At 32.5% G+C, this 18,515-nt stretch overlaps 3 protein-coding genes and 2 long non-coding RNA genes across 6 annotated transcripts; 3 read left to right on the top strand and 2 right to left on the bottom strand.

Moving 5' to 3' along the window:
• Window positions 1-100: 100 nt before the first annotated feature.
• On the bottom strand, window positions 101-3,712 carry LOC135794666 (sorting nexin-14-like). Of its 2 annotated transcripts, XM_065306009.1 has the most exons (11): window positions 3,489-3,712; window positions 3,168-3,432; window positions 2,731-3,107; window positions 2,354-2,670; window positions 2,022-2,302; window positions 1,911-1,972; window positions 1,809-1,841; window positions 1,031-1,708; window positions 782-969; window positions 558-722; window positions 101-499 (listed from the first exon to the last, which is right to left on the bottom strand). In XM_065306009.1, the coding sequence occupies exons 1-11, from the start codon at window positions 3,602-3,604 to the stop codon at window positions 243-245; spliced, it is 2,739 nt and encodes a 912-aa protein (XP_065162081.1). In that variant the 5' UTR covers window positions 3,605-3,712; the 3' UTR covers window positions 101-242. The 2 variants fall into 2 exon arrangements, with proteins under 2 accessions (XP_065162081.1, XP_065162082.1); XM_065306010.1 differs by lacking the exon at window positions 1,809-1,841.
• A 3,649-nt stretch (window positions 3,713-7,361) lies between these two features.
• LOC135793875 (uncharacterized) lies at window positions 7,362-8,017 on the top strand. Its single transcript, XR_010548737.1, has 3 exons — window positions 7,362-7,463; window positions 7,524-7,763; window positions 7,850-8,017. It is a non-coding gene; the product is annotated as an uncharacterized lncRNA (long non-coding RNA).
• A 387-nt stretch (window positions 8,018-8,404) lies between these two features.
• On the top strand, window positions 8,405-9,037 carry LOC135793639 (uncharacterized). Its single transcript, XR_010548673.1, has 3 exons — window positions 8,405-8,584; window positions 8,637-8,765; window positions 8,826-9,037. It is a non-coding gene; the product is annotated as an uncharacterized lncRNA (long non-coding RNA).
• A 2,437-nt stretch (window positions 9,038-11,474) lies between these two features.
• Window positions 11,475-12,128, top strand: LOC135794137 (uncharacterized). Its single transcript, XM_065305303.1, has 3 exons — window positions 11,475-11,631; window positions 11,724-11,855; window positions 11,923-12,128. The coding sequence occupies exons 1-3, from the start codon at window positions 11,577-11,579 to the stop codon at window positions 12,063-12,065; spliced, it is 330 nt and encodes a 109-aa protein (XP_065161375.1). The 5' UTR covers window positions 11,475-11,576; the 3' UTR covers window positions 12,066-12,128.
• A 210-nt stretch (window positions 12,129-12,338) lies between these two features.
• On the bottom strand, window positions 12,339-13,163 carry LOC135794136 (uncharacterized). Its single transcript, XM_065305302.1, has 3 exons — window positions 12,998-13,163; window positions 12,595-12,930; window positions 12,339-12,539 (listed from the first exon to the last, which is right to left on the bottom strand). Exons 1-3 carry the CDS (start codon window positions 13,050-13,052, stop codon window positions 12,403-12,405), a joined length of 528 nt encoding a protein of 175 aa, XP_065161374.1. The 5' UTR covers window positions 13,053-13,163; the 3' UTR covers window positions 12,339-12,402.
• Between the last annotated feature and the right edge of the window lie 5,352 nt (window positions 13,164-18,515).

Raw genomic sequence — 18,515 nt, 5'->3', positions numbered from 1 at the left:
CGATATCAAATTACGAATAACAATCGTCGAGCAATTTTACCAAAAACAAATGTAGTTGTGAAGTGCACGAGAAGCGCTGCGGAAAATAATTTGTCATCAATGTAAGTAGATTATATATTTACATACAACGTTAGTAATTTTTTAATTACTTAAATGCCAAGCAAATATAAAAGGCTATAAAAACAAAGTTAATATCACCAATAAATATATGTGTAAATGCACAATAAGCAATACTTGAAACATCAGTAAAATTCATCTGAAGTATCAAGTTCTGGGTACATTTCACCTATCACAATATCCATTAAACTATATGCCAACTGCTTGTTATACAAAGGATTTTGTAATATTTCCAACAACCTCAAAAGTCCGCCCCTAAAGTCCTTCCCCAATATAACAGTACAAAAGTTGGGTACAGTTTCCGCCAACAACTTCGCCGCTTTCTCCTTCCGCAGTTTCCGCTCTTCATCCGTTGTTGGCACAAGTTTGCCAAATATTACCTCTGTGAATAAAGGAAACATAGAAATAAATAAAGTTAGTTCGGGGTCGATGCCACATACCTTCCAATTCTTTTATTAGAAATGCTAATGTCGGCTGATCTAAAGCGGACTTTATACTTCTGTCTATCAACATTCGGCACATCGATTCAACTGCTTGTTGAGCAACACGACAAATACATACATAGAATTTTAATAAAGGCTCGGGTACACGGAATATATGTTTCACTGAAAATTGATAATAATATTTAGTAGGAACATTTTAAATAGACTGAAATTATAGTTACATAAATAGAATCCTGCGTCTGTTATTCCGTTCGGATTTATTGAAGTTGATGAACTTTTTACGTCTCTTTGATAAACAGCTCCGTAATTGTCTCCAAACACTTTGTTTTTGAATGTTTTCGGTAGCGTGTTAAATAAAGTTAAACTTGAAGAATCAACTTCATCCCCGATTTCAGCCCATTCAAATTTTCTATAATAAGTTTCAATTATATTCATCAATTTTATCTTAAAACGCTAAAAGTTGTGCTTACTGTGCTTTTGGACCGCTGGTGGAATTAAAAAATGTTACAAGAAAATTATCTAAATGCTGCCCGCGTTCTTTCCTCAATTTAGAAGTAACAGACTGATAAATATTTTCTAAATCGACCATTGGCAGCGATGTCGTGACTAACAACGTGAAATTCTGCTTGGATGTTAGAAACGAATACAGCAGATCGCTACCCTTCAGGAGCGGTTTTTCTAAAAGCTTTTTCAAAAATTCCTCATACTTTGATTTTCTGGCATCCAGTGAGAGATTGGAGCGTCGGGCGGGTAAGGGTGAGTTACAGATCTCATTCTCGCCGTGAAACTCGATCAGCTTCGACTTGAGTGTGTAGAAATCTTGGTCGCGTCGTTTAACGGTCCAGTGTCGAATTTCCCCTGTCGATAATGCGTCCGTGCGTTGCACGTCTATATTGAAATCGTATATTGTTTTTGAATCAAACTGTATGGGCACAACGGCTGGAATGGATATGCGCCAGGTGCTTAGGTTACGCCGATTCGTGCATTCGGAAAAGTCTTCCACAAATGCCGCATCACTTTCGACAATTCGCGATTCAGGTGGATATATCGAACCTTCGACTGGTTGTTTTGCTTGTAAAGCTCCTTTAATTTTCCCCAAACTATTGCTTAGTTTTGCAACAGTTCCTTGGCTTTCTAAACGTCTTTGTCTAACAATATAATAGAATTATTAATGTGTTGTCTAGTTGGAAGATTACAAAATGCTAGTTAAAGTTAAATTTGTTAGCTGAAAAATTATTATTTCATTACCTGAATCTGACGGGTGATCCTGTTATAAATGGGCTAGTTTAAAATATTAATATTTATTAGTTTTTGCCATTCCATGCAAATTGATTTCTACTAATTATTTACCTTGTAGCTGCTCCTTTTGTTGAGTTACTTGATGTTTTATTACCGCCGACCAATAAATAGAACTAAAACGAATCGATTAGACTGAGAAATTTTATAGTTTATAATTCGTACCTCAATGCTATGATAAAATAACGGCAGCCATTCATTTTCTAGCACGTTGAATGTAAACTCTGATGCTTTATACAAAGGTTCAGAAGTTTGTAGTTTTGCTACATTATAAACGCCTTCATTTAACAAATCGCGTAGCTCGTTTATAATATCATCTGCACAACCAATAAAGTTGTCGCTTTTTGGATCCAAATAATCTTTGTACAATGTTAACGCATCTGCATGTAATTCTTCCAGTTGGCGTTTAGTTAAGTCAGGTTTCAACAGATTACTATTGAAATCCACTACAAATTTAGAGTTATTTTTTGTGTAAACACTAAAATAAAATACAATACCTATATTTAAGTAGAATTGTAGTAAGTGTACAACGCCTTCTTTCTTTAAATATTGCATAAAATGATATAAATTAATCGGGTCCTCAATAATTGTCTTCAAATCCATAGCCAAAGCAACATCCTTGGCTTGAATAGCGCCGTAGTTTGAAAGTAATTCTACTTTCTCCGCAGAATGGTGTGACATGGACTTAGATTTAGATTTGTACGTTATTGTTAATATGACTAGTTCATTGATAATATGCGGGTCGGCAAGCACATCCATTAAAGGTAGCAATACCCACCCACTCAATAATTCACGTAATAAAAACGTAAAGTTTCTAAAATTAAATTTAGAACATTTTATATGCGGTTTTCATGTGTAAATGTAGAAAACTTACTTGCACTTTAAATTTTCTGCTGGTAATAATCGTTCAGTTAGAGCCGATGCTAAGTTTTGCAAATATTTCAATTCATTGCTTCTTGTAGTAGCAGCAATATGAAGTCTTTTGCCTAAATAATCTACAGCAATCTTGTTAATTTCTGAATTCTTAAGCTCTGCAATCTGCACCATGCACAAATGATCATCAACATGTTTCATTGCACATGGAATTAACTTATTAGTTATAATATGACCAATGTCTAACTCTAAAAAACGTTTTACTGCCACTCCTGTGGCATATCTTATGGAATGTTTTAGTTCATAAACAAAGCTTTGATCATTGGTATAATCAGTATACCATGACAGAATAAACTCATCTAATATGTGTTGAAAGAACTAGAATATTTATAACATTATTAACATAGATGATTATTATTATTTGATGCAATTACTTACATTTTCAACATTTGAATTTAGTTCTTTATTAATATAAATGTTTTTCCATGGTAGTCTGCTATTCTTTTTATGTCTAAAGCAACCCTGACCACTGCATATTGTACAAACATTATGCTGGTCAAGATTTTCTCTTGAAAAGTGTTGTTTATATAAAGTTATTCCTTTTTGTATAAAATAAAGAACACCATTTTCATAATTGAGTAGTGCTATTGCAACAGCAATGCCACCAACATAACTAAAGAGAATAATTAAGGCAGAAAATGAACTAAAACATTTGAATTAAAATAATGAACCTGCAATTTGTTTAATTGTTGTACTTACCTAAAAATCAAACCAACTGCAAAGCAGAGAGCCAAGATACAAACTGCAATACTGCAAATTACCCTATCGTTTTTTGCTGTATGAAAGGCATTCAGAAGGTCCACTGGTAGAATCATGTTTATTGTTTGCTGTACCGTTAATTGCGAAATTTATGTAGCTTTAACACAGTTTTAGGACTTTAATCCACACTTAATCATTGTTGTACCTAACCAATACGTTTGTTGTTATTGTGGATTTTAATAATATTGATTGTCCTCAATAGATGGCGTTACGGTATGCAAACTGCTCAAAAATAAAATTTATACGTCGCGAATATTGTGTTTTTATCTTGTTATTTGCGCTAGTGCAAGGTGTCTAAACGATATCACTTTCTTTTTTAGTACGCATCTCGTTTTTAACGTCGCGCTTATAACAACCAAACATAAATTATATGAAAAATTGTTACTCACGCTGCGTTAGCGATTTCAAACACAAATAACAAAACATTTATTGACTAATTAGCGCTCATTATTGTATAGCTATTTGACTTTACAATTTTAAAATTTCCGCAAGAAATTGAATTGTAAATGCAATTTTGACGCGTATAGATTTTATTTTAATTAGTAGATTGAAACCAATTTCAATATTGTAACTCTATTTTACTAATTAGTTTACCACATTTCATTTTATGGAATAAAATCAATATCAGGTAGTAGTTATTTTTCTATATTTTGCTTTAGGCAGAAATGGCACGCGTCCAAAATATGAAAAATAATTCGTTCAGGAAATTATAAGTTTCTTCTATCGGAAAGCATTTTCGTTGAATACAAATCGTATGTAATTTCCTGTTCATTTTTATCACGCACATCTATCCCCAATAATAGAAATCATTGGAAATGTGTTGAAATTATTATTATTTATTTATTATAAATTATATTTGGCCATTTTAAACCAGAAAAACGTGTGCAAAATATTAATATGCTCTGGATAATTAGATTTAAAAAATATAATATTTAGGATAATAGGCCGGATATTAAATGATTATAAAAATTCATTATTAATGCTTTATTTGATGTAAAATTAAGAATTTATTCTTGCTTAATTATGAGGCTGTTTTATTTTAAAGAAAAAATGCCAAGCAAAAATGTTTATCATAAATTTGCATGCTCGCATTACCTTCAGGCTTTCTAATTATAAAGTTTCAAAAAAACAACAACAACTAAAATTGTTTATGGTTTTCTGATAATCCGTTAAAAACTTCCGACCTGTTTTAAAACGAGGTAATAATTTTGTATTGGTTTTATGGCAAATGTGTATAGTAAAAATTGAATAAACAGAACGCGAGCACACTGCAGCATAATTAAAGCAACTTCAGCGATTTTATGCAGGCGCATGTAAAATTGAAAAAGTTTCCAAGGTAAAAAAAAATCGACCAGAACAGCGTACAGATTTTAAGTGGGTAGTCATTGTGTATCTCTACCAGGTACATTGATTCAGATTTAGGTAATATTTCTTACCGGAAGCCCTACGACTAATTAGCTCTTTAATGAATGCTTTAAAACAATGGCGTCTTCCATCCGGCGCACAGCATATATTTGCCTGCTAATTCCAAATCGAAATTTCTCCTGCGAGCTTGATTGTGCACGTAATGGGATGCTGTTTGTCACGAAGCTTGCTATTAGTGTTGAACAAATGCTTTTCTGGCTCGATTGTACTTAGGAACATCCGCTCACCGGAGAGAACGGGCGTTGGTGATGTGGCAAAAGCGTGAGGCAGGTCTGTGTATATCTAAATAAAATTTGCATTGCAAACTTTACTTTGACTCGCTGCTCGCATCCGTTGGTTCTCCGATGCTGTGAAGCCTTAAAGCTAACGGCAATCAATATAGTTCAATAGCATCGCAATGAACAATAGGTAATCGAATGGCTGCAGAGAAAAGCCAATAAAGTCCTAAGGTCACCTGCTCGTTGCGCCTCCGAAAGGTACAGCTAATGCCATTTTTAATTACCTCTTGCGTTTTTTTTTCTTTCTATTAATTTACCAAATTAGAAACCTATTAAAAATTTAATTTACAACACACATTTTTAAATTTAATCAATCAGTAGAGTTCGATATGATATTTGATTATATTTTTATTATTCATGTATTTTGCAAAATTTGCATTTTTGCAATTAGAAAACAATCAATCAGTAAATCATAAACTGCAAATTCTAAAATTTAATCCCCTTGCGCTTTTAACTAGTAATTATGATTTAGAGTTAGCGATTTCCTACGCTTCCTAATTTACAAATTCATATTGCGTTATGTTCATGCATCAAATAACCAATTATTGTTATCAACTGATCTGGACCAGCCATAATTTTATTTAACATACAAATGTGCATAATGTTTTAAAATCAAATATCTAATTTAAAAATATATATCTACCTTCGCGTATTTTATCAAGAAAATTAAATCATATGAATTTTAATTTATTTATTAGGTCTTCTCGTATCCAAGAATTGAATTGACGTAAATGTGCCTCGGTAATATGAAATATTTTTATTCGCTTTCCAGATTATGTGCGTAGGTACAATTCGATTGGATTGGGCGTACACGTAAACTGAAATAAATTGCAGTTTCCATTGCTGCATGCCCACACAATTACATATACAGACATTGCGAAAAATGTATGCTAACATATTCTTTTCTATAATATTACGGGTTCATATTCGAGTCCGTTTAATTTGAATTTGTTGCTTCGAATGCCATGATATTAATCTGAAGTTATTACATTGGATTACTTTTTAAAATTGGTTTCATATTAATATTAATGTATTATTGAGTTTTAATATAAACTCATAAAAATTATAAACAACTAGAAATGTAAATTTCTTAAATTTAATGTTTAGGATTGCATTATTTTTTACAATGAGTAAAAATTGCAGATTTTACTGTAAAATGCGATGCGTCGTGTGTTGCAGTTGGCATCGACTTGTTTTTTGTTATTGTCGTCCTAGCAACGCATTTTTTGCGCACGTGACGTGTAATTGCACGCTCATCTCTATCTTTTACATTTTTTCATTATTAATGGAAAAAGTGTAACGTCAGTACATTTAATATTCCTTTCCCCTTTTAACGCTCGTAAGATCTTAATATTCATATAAGCTGAGTGAATTATTAGCACTATTCGATGCAATATTGCAATTTCAATCTTGACTTCAAGATTTCATTATAGGCAAAGAGTAAAACAATAACTCCATCCTATGCGTCCTCGTAAAATACACTGCGCCAAGCAAAATTAATATCGACTACTTATTGATGCGCAAACAAGAAGTAAAAGGTTTTCCAAAGAAACTTTATTAATTTCTTCCCAAGTCTTGCATCTCGAAAACGATGTTTAAATAGCAATAAAAAGGTAACGAAAACAATGTCGTATTATATTCGACGAAGATTGCTGATCGACTATATTGGCATATATTTTATTGAATGAGGATTAATTTCTAAAAATACGCGGTTAGTAAAGTTTAATGCAGATTCTTTGGCTTTCATAAATTATAATTAAAAAAGTTTGTGTAATTTAATACATGCAAACGGAGATAATGCGGATTTACATTTTTATTTCGACCTCGGATATAAGCATACGGTAAATTACCGAATGTATAATATTTTTCGGGGATAATTAAAACTTTTTAATGCTTTTTATTTTATTTTTTGCTTAATTTTTTGTATTTTTTTTTGAAAAAAAAAAACATTAAATGTGTTTTCATATCATATATTTTTTAAAGCTAGCGAATGATAAACATAGTTAATTGAGTACTTCTACTCGATAATTTAGCCTAACATAAATATTACGTCATATCCTGAACATTTGACCAGCTGAGTTCAATTTTCATGCAATGATCACTATCAGTCTTAATTTACATGTTACGGAAAGTAACCCCAAATAGAACATCAAAATACATACAATGGCCAAGTTTTTTATATTAATACTGTCAATGTATTTGATTACTAAATGTAAGTAAAAAATTAATACGCACAAAATTATCACTAAATATATTGTGATGTTGACTCAAGTTGGTGTAAGCTTGAAATGCTACGAGTGCGTCGGCTCCCAATCGAGCGATTGTGCGCGTGGCACCACTTCCGCCGCGGTGGCGGTGAATTGCACTCCCCAAATATTGCGTGCGATATCACGCACTTATCTGCGAACTGATAGTACCGCGGCCGCTTCCACAAATGGATTTCGCCCATTAGAGGAGCAAGAGCCTTTCGTACCGTATCCAGCCTGCGTAACGTTTACCAAAGTTCCATATCGTGAGTTTTAGCCAAATCTTTTGTTTGGCAAATATTTTAGTTTGGCTTGATATATGATCTATATTTCCTTTCTCGTTGATGGCCAGACGGGCGGGACGTCATGGTGCATCGGAAATGTCTGGTTTCTGGTGAAAACTTTTGCAAGGAATATTTACAAAGACACGCCAAAGACAAATGCCAACAATGTAATCATACTGATTTTTGTCTATAGTTATTTTATGAATAATTAACGAAATATATTGATACAAATGCAATTTGTTTAATTTAAAAGTTATTCTTAGTCAATCATTTTAGGCAACCATCATTACATATACATAACCTTACATAACGGTACACTAATTTATATTTATTAAATATATTATTTTATTATTATTTGTTGTTAATATAATAATTTACCACACTTGATGTCAACTAGTTTCCAAGCTATCCAAATAATTCAGTATCTAACGGAAGTAATAGTAATACGCAATTAATATTGCTTTGACACGACCATTTTCAATTTTTGAAGTTAATAAATAACATCCGTTCGGTAACATAAATGTGTTAACAATAATTATATTGTTGACTCACAAAAATCAGCATGAATGCAAACTCATTAAATTGCATTTGATTATAGCGTGATTGAATATATTTGACATTTTACACGAACATATTTCAAATAAAGTTTGTAAAAATATCAGATAGTTACATCAACTACAAGACTACACTCGTGTTCATTATCATTTAAATATTTTTCAATCTATATTGGTACATAATGAAGATTTACACTTCAATAACACTAATAATTATATTAATATCATTATTACCTTTGAGTGTATTAAGTGAGTATCTTGATCTAAATTTAAGTAAACAAATAAACTTGATCGATTATAGCATTGCAGTGTTATACATGCAGTGGATCTTTAAACAGCGATTGTGCAAATAATGATCCCGGTACTAAAGGACTAAGTACAATTGATGATTCATTGGAAAATCCTTCTTGTGTTGTTTACACTCTGAAAGGTATTGAAGTATTTAAATTAATGAACTATATATCGGAGAATAATTGATGAATAATTGTAGAAAACAATGTCACCAGCGCTATGATTGCTCGTACTGGTATCTATAAAATTGGGCTATCGCCATGTGACTGGTTTAGAAAGTTGGTTGAGGTTGACAAATGCATTAGTTGTATTGAAAATTTATGTAATATTAACCCTATGGATTGAAAATATGAATTGAAAAACGGAAAATCTTTATTAATTTAATAAAATTGGAAACATGCTAGTACAGGATCCGGGGCCTATTTTGTCACTTGATTACTATCAAGCTAATTTTCCGTGAGTAGCTTCATTTTGATAAGACGCCCAACAATTTCCTGTGCGAAAATTTTTGATTGTGGTAGTTAACAGAGATAGCAATGATAAAATATGTCGATTTGATGATTCTCAAATATTAATTACTAACTGGATTGTTTTTATTAAATCTTAAGATAATTATCTAAATTATTTGAAAAATATTTGTCCTACAAAATCTATGGTTTCATCAAAGAGTCCTCCCCTCCAACATGTATTGATAACGAGATCACCAAAATTATTACTAACCAGCTGATTTTTTTATTACTTAGTTAATATATATATAATGTAACGGTCATATTGTCCTACAAATTCCGTGGTATGTTATCCCGGTCCTACGCTCAGAAATTGTTAATACCATAAGACCATTTTTCTCATTACTAACTGTAGGACAAAAATATTACATAATAGGTTAGTGTGTTCAGTGCCCAAATAAAACAATGTCCTACAAAAAAACAGGTATGTATCACTAGTCCGACAAAAATTGTCATTTTTTCGTTTTCCGATTTCTAACATAAGATACAGTGAGAAAATCTTTTTTAAAATTTAAATAAGTTTATTTTTTTGAAAAATGAGGTACAAAAATTGGTGTATTGGTGTATTTATAGATAACAAAAATTAATCTTCATCATATTCATCCGATGAATCATAATCTTCGCTACTAACATCGCTTTTTCATTTGTTTCACTTTCCTCACTTGTGATATCTGACTCTATAATAACATTAAAAAATTAAGTAAATTATATAATAATGAATAATCAATCAATAAATAACAATAGTATAAATAGGTTACCTTGTATTTCAGAAGATAATTCTTCAAAAGATGGACTTTGGGGACCATCAAACCAATAGTATTCATATTTGCCATCAATTTTCCGGCAATTACAGATAACCCAAGCGGCACAAAGTTTTCTTTGTTATTGTTTTGTTTAATTTCAGTTGGCGTTCAGTAATTTTTTAACTTATTGTTAAGTGAAATCTACCGAAAAGTCAAGATTTTTTTTTCTCACGCTTGAGAAATAAATTGATTTTTAATTTCATGACTTTCCAATATATTTTCAATTGGAGCACCGCAATAGCGTACCACGCTATTTTTACATTTATGATCTGTACTACTACTTTCGACCGTAGGACCGGGACAACGTACCACGGAATTTGTAGGACAATATGACCGTTACATTATATATATATTAACTAAGTAATAAAAAAAATCAGCTGGTTAGTAATAATTTTTGGTGATCTCGTTATCAATACATGTTGGAGGGAGGACTCTTTGATGAAACCATAGATTTTGTAGGACAAATATTTTTTCAAATAATTTAGATAATTATCTTAAGATTTAATAAAAAACAATCCAGTTAGTAATTATATTTGAGAATCATCAAATCGACATATTTTATTATTGCTACCTCTGTTAGCTACCAATATCGAGAATTTTCGCACAGGAAATTGTTGGGCGTCTCATCAAAACGATGCTATTCACGAAGATTCAGCTTGATAGTAATTATTTTTACATCAATGATCTGTACTACTACTTTTAACCGTAGGACCGGGATAACATACCAAGGAATTTGTAGGACAATATGACCGTGACATTATATATATATTAACTAAGTAATAAAAAAATTAGCTGGTTAGTAATAATTTTTGGTGATCTCGTTATCAATACATGTTGGAGGGAGGACTCTTTGATGAAACCATAGATTTTGTAGGACAAATATTTTTCAAATAATTTAGATAATTATCTTAAGATTTAATAAAAACAATCCAGTTAGTAATTAATATTTGAGAATCATCAAATCGACATATTTTATCATTGCTACCTCTGTTAACTACCACAATCAAAAATTTTCGCACAGGAAATTGTTGGGCGTCTTATCAAAATGAAGCTACTCACGGAAAATTAGCTTGATAGTAATCAAGTGACAAAATAGGCCCCGGATCCTGTACTATGCTGTATACTTACATCTAAATGTGTATGTGTTACTTATTTTCTTTCTCTCTATAATTTATAAAACTTGAACTCGGTCATCATTTCCACAAAATACCCTTAACATAATTTTTTTCTTTCATTTTCTACTTTGTTTTATATTGTGTTAAAGTTCATACAATTTTCTCCCCTTGTCGTTGACTTGATGGGCACTTGGCATGCAAATTTAAGCCTCACAGTCACCAAAGCAATGATCCTTGCGAGTTGGGAATATGAAAGTTGATGAAACAGTTAATATTTTTTTCCATTGCCTCACAGAAAGAGAAACAATAACGGTTCATGATATTGCCACCAACAATCCCGTATTTTGCGACATGACGAACTGCCAAACACGATACATAAATTAAATTTATAAAACGCAATTTATAAAAACATTTTGTGAGTTATTTCTAACGTGTTGAAATAGTGATAGGAAAAAACTATTTATAAACATACATTGAATGTGAACTGTTCAGTTTGTGTTGATCCTGTTCGGTATTCACATCAATAATGAAGATTATTTTTGTTGTTGGCATGTTTGCTTGCTTGTCGAGCACTGCTTTTGGTAAGTATTGCTCACAAGTTTGGATGCAACATTCCTTTCACGTGTAGATATTTAGTGGTAAAGTTGCTAACGAAGAGCTAATTTAATTGAAGGCTTGGATTGTTATATGTGCATTGGGTCTGTCGACAGTGATTGCAACGGAAAGGATAATTCAACTATGCTGATTCAACATTGTCCTGAATACGCGCAGAGTCGCAGTTATTGTGTATCCTACAAATCAATTGGTAATTAATAAGACGACATGCGACTAGTGGCGTGTTTGTGTATGATAATTGTATTAATTTATTGTAGATAGCATTCAGATGACAGGAGGATTTATTCGGGGATGTGGGTTTATGAAAAAGGAGGACGAGCGTAATGTTTGTGATTATTTGAAGGAATTGCACATGGCTGTTGAATGTGATGATTGTGAGACAGATTTGTGCAACATTTAAAAACTGCAAAAGGAAAATAACCTTAATATTGTTCGAAAACTAAAATAAAGCATATTCACATAAGCATTTTGCTCAAAATATATGTCCATCAATTCTTAATTAAATTGATTTAACTTATCTAAATTTCTTATCTATTTCTGTTCCAAAAATAAACTCTTTGTAATGTTTTCTTGTTTATATCTTTCTATCTTAAAATAGAATTAGCTGCTAATCTTGAATTGTGCTGAAAAGTATAATATATCTTATTTGGCATTTGGTATAATTTCCAAAAAATTCTACTTTTCACATTTCGCTTTATTCAATAGTAAAAGTATAAAGTTTTATTTTTTATACAAATTTAATTGCAATCATCTGTATCGCATGTTTTGCACTCAACCAAATTCGGATTTATCTTCTCCCATACAGTACAATAGTCTTTCTTTGCCGTCATGTATCCACAACCTCTGGCAACAAGACTAGTGGTTCTGTTTGAAGCTAAAAACACATAATTGCTGCTATCAATCTGATTTAAAAAGTATCAATTACTTACCTTTAAGTTTGAGATATGTGCACTTCGCCGTCAGTATTAATCTAGGCGGGTTTGGAGTTGTCGAAGTGTTATTTTCATCAGCCACTTGTCTCTCAAAGTCCTCCAAATCAGGCCTTTCAGAGGAAGATTCGACAGAGTTATCTATGATATCATTAACACTAGTTGTTGTTTCAAAGTCAGGATGATGATGATGATGATGGCGACGGTGGTGATGACGATGATGTGGTCGCCAGTGAATTTCTGGACACTCTTGTTCTACCATCGCTGCTTTATTCGCATTTGCGCAATCACTAGTTGGTGATCCAATGCACAAATAACATTTTATAGCGTTTGAGCCTAAAATAAACATTTGTTAATTAATTAAACGCTATAAATTTAATTAATCATTAATTAAATACTTTACCCTGGAAATACGCGATTCCTACTACTACCAATACACAAACGAATTGTTTCAACATTTTATGTTGTTGCTTTGATTCCGTTAATCCCGATGGTTGCTAATAATAATCGATAGTTGGTTGCTCTGGGGCAATAGGTGAATGACAACGTCTGACTTGATTACGGCTTTTATATCATTGCGTTCGTAATTTAAACAACGTCAAAAATAACACATATATACATATTACAGAGGTGTGCAAAACAACACTTTACTTTGTCGCATGTGATATTAACATTAGTTTCAATACAAAAGTAAGTTTATTATTTATCATTTAATAATAATGTGACTTACAATCGGGCTGAAGGGATTCCCCGGATTTATTTTTATGTCGTGTGTTTGAATATTGCAAATTATTACACGTTGAGTGCTTTTAGATATTTTTTGCAAGTAAAACATGTTGTATGTTAAAAATTATATCGTGTGATTTTTTGCAAAATGCGATGAGTCAAGTAATGACACATACATTATGACTACTATCCTTGAACTGCAAATTGTAAACAATTCTTTGTGTTACGATATATTTCATAATGTTGACAATAATTTAACTATAATTACGCGACATTAAAATAGCCAAAATAACACAATTTGAATTTGAATGGCGCGGTTGTCTGCTCATAAAACATTGCGAGCTGTCATATTGGGATCTTAATTGAAACATGATTTTCGAACGCAATGAAATTTAATTAAAGCGTATCTTTTATAAGGCACCGATAAGGTGTTCGTGCTCGTAATTGCCAACGGTGTTGTAATCCCAGAAATAGTCAGTTTCATTTCGCGCTATCTGATTGCAGCACTGCAAGCGCATTGCGATGCCAAGCTAATGCGGGCGAATACGTGCGATGTACCGGCGTGCCCACAATTGTACAAGATGTAATCTTCTCATCTCGCGTTAAGCACATGCGAGCGCAAGCTTGTTTTAAGCAAATAGTCGCATCGCATGCAGAGATCAATAAAGTTTAACACGTTTGGAGCTCGTCTTAAGAGAAGTAATGAAGCTAATAATTCCCGAATTCCATTATTGTAGTTTTTGTATTTAAATTGACTAATTTTGAGATAATAAAAAAATCATGTGTGCAGTTTTTTATCTCTTTTAGTTTACAAGATATTCGCGATTGAATAAAATGGGCAAAAATTGAAAAATGTCACTTTTTAGTACTTTTAGTGGCGTTTTTTGACCTTTTACTGTTTGAAATATAATTATTTTATATTTTTATCTGATAGAGAATTTTCCAATCTTTCATAATCAGCAATTTGTTAGTTGCTGTCTGTTTTAGTTTCAAAGATATTAATTATCGAAAATCCTCAAAAAAAAATTATCAATTGTTTCTTAAGAATTAAAATTTTATTTCTCAGATTTCCGTTTTAACTATCCTATCTTATCGAGAATAGTCCGTAGATTAATACGCTGCGATGGGATCCTATTTATCTCTTTTTGTTTACGAGATATTCGCGATTGAATAAAATGAGCAAAAATTGAAAAATTTTAATTTTTAGCACTTTTAATTTTGAAATCTCAACGATTCTAAAGAAATTTTTTACTTCAAAAAGAAGTTTTACCTATCGCATAAATAAAAAGCCCAAATATAGAAATAATGTGATTTTAAGCACCACACACCAAAAAAAAGTCTTTGTTCTTGGTTTTCGGCGCTCCTGCCCTGTTGGAATAAATTTGTTCTATCAAATCCACGTCTCTCCACTAAGCCTAATATAAAAGAAACGCCCAAAAGACCGCTTGGCGAATGTTATTTGCAGGAGTTTATTTTCGTTTTAGAGGGGCGAATGTAGACATAACACAACCTGAAGGAAGGTTTGCAATAAACGATCAACACTAATTTATTATGATGAGATAGATTAGGATCGTCGGTAATAATATGTGCATTATAGGGTATTATTTAGGTTGACATTCTATGTGCATGGTCTCTTGCGTACGTCGCTATTATCATCGAAAGTTATGCGTCCTATGATAAAAGCGTGTTAAATTTATGAACAGTTATAAAATTATGACCTCGGCCGTGGAATCGATTTGGTGTCAAATTTTAACTTGGTTGCTGCAAGATCTGCTTGTCGATGAATAAATAAATTGCCAAGTTTGCGCAATAAAATTGTGAATATTAAGAATTTTTCGAAGTTATAAAGATATTATTCAATATATAAAAGTTCAAGTTGTTGTACGTATAGCGCTCTGGCAATTTATGCTGCAACACAAATATTGATTTTCAATATTTCTCATTCTAGTTTTATTAATCGGTAGTGGCAGTTTTAGGTTACATTTATTCAAATTTGCATCCAATTCAGTTTTTTGGCGATGAAATTCATTATTAATAATATGTATCATTAATTCGATAGGCGTTTGCGATTTCAGCTTTGTGATTTATTACAGTCATCGATATCTGAGACACCATAACATTTATTGTCCTTGTATAAAACGTGCATTTAGCTCAACTCATTTATCACTTTCATTCTAGACAAACACCCATATTAACAGATTAGTGATTAATTCCTAACAAAAGAAGAAAATAATAGTTATTTTATTTATTCTCGATATTTTAGTTACAATAGAAATTTTATAATTTGAGGAAATGTTTCTTAAAATTGATAAAAAGAAATGAAATTTCATTCATATGTCGGAGAATGTAGTTTTATTTTCTTACCAGTTACTAACCGGTATCCAAGAACCGTGAATATTCACCTTCACAAGAAGTGTTACTATTAAGCTGAAATGTTTTTTAACCCGAGTATGAATCTTTAAGTAATCTCGTCGGCCGTTTGCATGTTGTGTTAGCTGATCGTCGCCGAAGAAAATGTCTCTAACACAATGCTAAGGTGCTTGTTTTTTATCGTTTTGTCAATCTATTAAAAAAGACTGTCATTGCTGTGCGAAGTTCATTTTCATACAAATTGAATCCTTGCACACTACCTTAATTATGCAAAACATGACGCGATTTAACGCCTGTGGTTCATATTCAAAAACACGTTCTGTGTCCTTGTGACAAAGTTTCCCCGACGACTACATGTACTTCTAAGTACCTGATGACATTTTATATTTAAACTTTTAGAATTCACTTATCAAAAATGTTAAACGTCTCTTTGAGGCGCTTGTGAAACCGTCGCGAAGCACACGACTTTTATAACGTCATTACGTTTGAATATTTTAACAGTTCACAGGACACATTACTGTTCCCTTTTCGAGGGCCTTCAGTCGTAGAAGTATTTCTTTCATTTTTCGCAAGTCGGCCGGCGTTGGATTTATATGAGACATCGAGTTCAGAGACGCATTTCGCCCGTAACGCATCATTAAACATTATAATCATTAGACGCGTATTTGCTTCCTTCTTTGCGTTAGACGTATCCTTGGGATGTCGGGCATGCATTTGAAAAAAGGAAAACAAAACGATTAGCAAAACGTATTTCTTCCTGCGACGTTCATTTCCGTCCGCTTAAGACACGAAATAGCAAACAAACAGTTTGAGTTGAAAACAAGCTTTAAATTATAGTGTCATAGGTGAGAAAAGAAATGATTCTTAACCAAATCACGCAAATACTAACTAAAATCTGTTTATTTAAACAACTAAACCAACAATTTCTATATTTAGTAATATATTACATCATACTTCTGCGTATTTTATTTCGCACGTCATTTGCTAATTGAATGAGAAACAAATCACAAACAATTTATAATAAACCAATGCACAACGACACAGAGAAGTGTTAATAAAATACGATTATTATTATTTTGTTTTCGCACGTCTATTTGCTTCGTGGATAAAATGATTTACTTGTTTTCTAGTGTGTTCTCCAGCATGTACATCATAGAAAGGACAAGCGCAACACACGCCCGACTTGTTCTTTTTTCATTCGCGTCGGTCTCAGCCTTTTCCGCTCCAGACATCACTACCGCCTCCGCCGTCGCCGAGAGAAGTAGTAGGCTGAAAACACTCTACTTTCAGTGCGAAGAATTCACCGTTCACGAGTTGTTTGTCACTTTAGTCTTTGTGTGTGTCTGTTTTTTGCTGCTGCCGCTCTCGGTTATTCCTATCTACTCGTACTTCCACACCGGTTTTGAAGAACCGACAGTCTACACAAATTCCGAATATGCTATGATGGCTTTATTATTCTAGCGACTTTTTTCCTCGTAGTTCTTTAAAGGTCGTTTGTACAATGTGCGATTTACATCTCTTTGTCGTGCGTGAACAATAAATAAACGATTAAATGATCTTTGCCCTCGAAATATAACAGAAACAGACATTTCTAGCTCTTATATTTTATTTAAGAATATACTTTGCACTCGTGTGACTAAAATCTGATCGAAATCCGATCTCTATCAGTTTCAATTTTGCAATCTTATTTTTCTCATACACATGCACGAGTTGCCTTCGAAGTTGTTTCAGCAGAAACAATTCAGCGGTTTCTTTCGATAATAATAATCGAGAAAGCCCGCACAAATAACCGAGGGAGTCTTTTTTATTTGCGTCCGAGTCCACTTGAGGTTGGTCCGTTGGCAAACGATTGATGCTCGCTCGGCCGTTGCAGCCGATAGCTTCAAGCGCTCCAAGTCATTTACTCAAATGCTGCCGGCATGTAAAACGTTCGATTTTGTATTTTTTCTTTGGGGAATTCCTTTTCGATTCGTGTCACAGGGTTCAGGCGAGGGACTTGGTTTCGTACGCGCAATTGCCATCAGACGAAACACGCGTGGTGTGTCCTTCGGACCCAAAACATCTCTTTCATTTTTTATATGCCTGAGTTGTCCTTTAGCATATATTTTTATGATCCGACGCTTGACAGGTGACTGGGGCATGTCGTCTGATTTTGACGACGATAAAAAACAATCAAGGATTTGTGAGTGAGCAATATGGAAGAGCAATATAAAGATTTTTTATGGCATTTGATTATAATATTGTAGGCATTCATATGAGACCCTTTTCTAACATAAATAAAAAAGAAATTTATTTAATAAATTCATAAAAAAATAGGTAATTTTGTTTTCAAACATAAACTAAAATCTTGATGTGCTTTAAAAGTCTATGACTGTTATAAAATTAAGTTTTCTGATACTAGGAACAATATTTATAACATTTTTAATTCATGTTCATAAATATCAAATCTTGAATGTGTATAAATCAGCAAACAAAAGCTGCTTCGCTTTCAACATTAGTAAAAGTACTCCACACGAATAAAGCACTATACATGATCTTTTTCAATAGCAGTGTTTACTTCCTCTGCGCTTTTGTCTCCCAACGTGAGTAAAAAAAACATGCTCAAAAGAAAAACAGCACACAAAAGAAACAAATTACCGTTCATTGTTCTCCAGATGTAGATACGTAGTGCTGGTAATGTTTTGTCAAAACTGTGGGAATGTTTTTTTCAGTTATAAAGAATAAAATAAAGTCTGTTTATACTTGTATGTGCCACAAATTCTAAATTTAAGCACACTGGACTGAAATTACAATACAACCAATATAAAGTTAATTTTCCTAGTTTA

The sequence above is a fragment of the Atheta coriaria genome, unplaced genomic scaffold (genome assembly GCF_025399875.1).
Source record: "Atheta coriaria isolate IRGN ID8LTWV9N9 unplaced genomic scaffold, Caltech_Dcor_3.1 hic_scaffold_6_pilon, whole genome shotgun sequence".
NCBI lineage: Eukaryota > Metazoa > Arthropoda > Insecta > Coleoptera > Staphylinidae > Dalotia > Dalotia coriaria.
The sequence above is the reverse complement of the archived record's forward strand: the minus strand, read 5'-3'. Positions and strand labels throughout refer to the sequence as shown.

What these genes read in the sequence shown, in the direction of transcription:
- LOC135794666 (XM_065306009.1), bottom strand. Translation starts at nt 3,604, where the DNA reads ATGATTCTACCAGTGGACCTTCTGAATGCCTTTCATACAGCAAAAAAC. An exon ending in ACAATTCTACTTAAATATAG is followed by an intron (nt 2,303 to 2,353) that starts GTATTGTATTTT and finishes CTAAATTTGTAG; the next exon opens with TGGATTTCAATAGTAATCTG. An exon ending in TCTAATAAAAGAATTGGAAG is followed by an intron (nt 500 to 557) that starts GTATGTGGCATC and finishes CTTTATTCACAG; the next exon opens with AGGTAATATTTGGCAAACTT.
- LOC135794137 (XM_065305303.1), top strand. Translation starts at nt 11,577, where the DNA reads ATGAAGATTATTTTTGTTGTTGGCATGTTTGCTTGCTTGTCGAGCACT. An exon ending in CTTGTCGAGCACTGCTTTTG is followed by an intron (nt 11,632 to 11,723) that starts GTAAGTATTGCT and finishes ATTTAATTGAAG; the next exon opens with GCTTGGATTGTTATATGTGC. An exon ending in TGTATCCTACAAATCAATTG is followed by an intron (nt 11,856 to 11,922) that starts GTAATTAATAAG and finishes AATTTATTGTAG; the next exon opens with ATAGCATTCAGATGACAGGA.
- LOC135794136 (XM_065305302.1), bottom strand. Translation starts at nt 13,052, where the DNA reads ATGTTGAAACAATTCGTTTGTGTATTGGTAGTAGTAGGAATCGCGTAT. An exon ending in AGGAATCGCGTATTTCCAGG is followed by an intron (nt 12,931 to 12,997) that starts GTAAAGTATTTA and finishes TGTTTATTTTAG; the next exon opens with GCTCAAACGCTATAAAATGT. An exon ending in CACATATCTCAAACTTAAAG is followed by an intron (nt 12,540 to 12,594) that starts GTAAGTAATTGA and finishes ATGTGTTTTTAG; the next exon opens with CTTCAAACAGAACCACTAGT.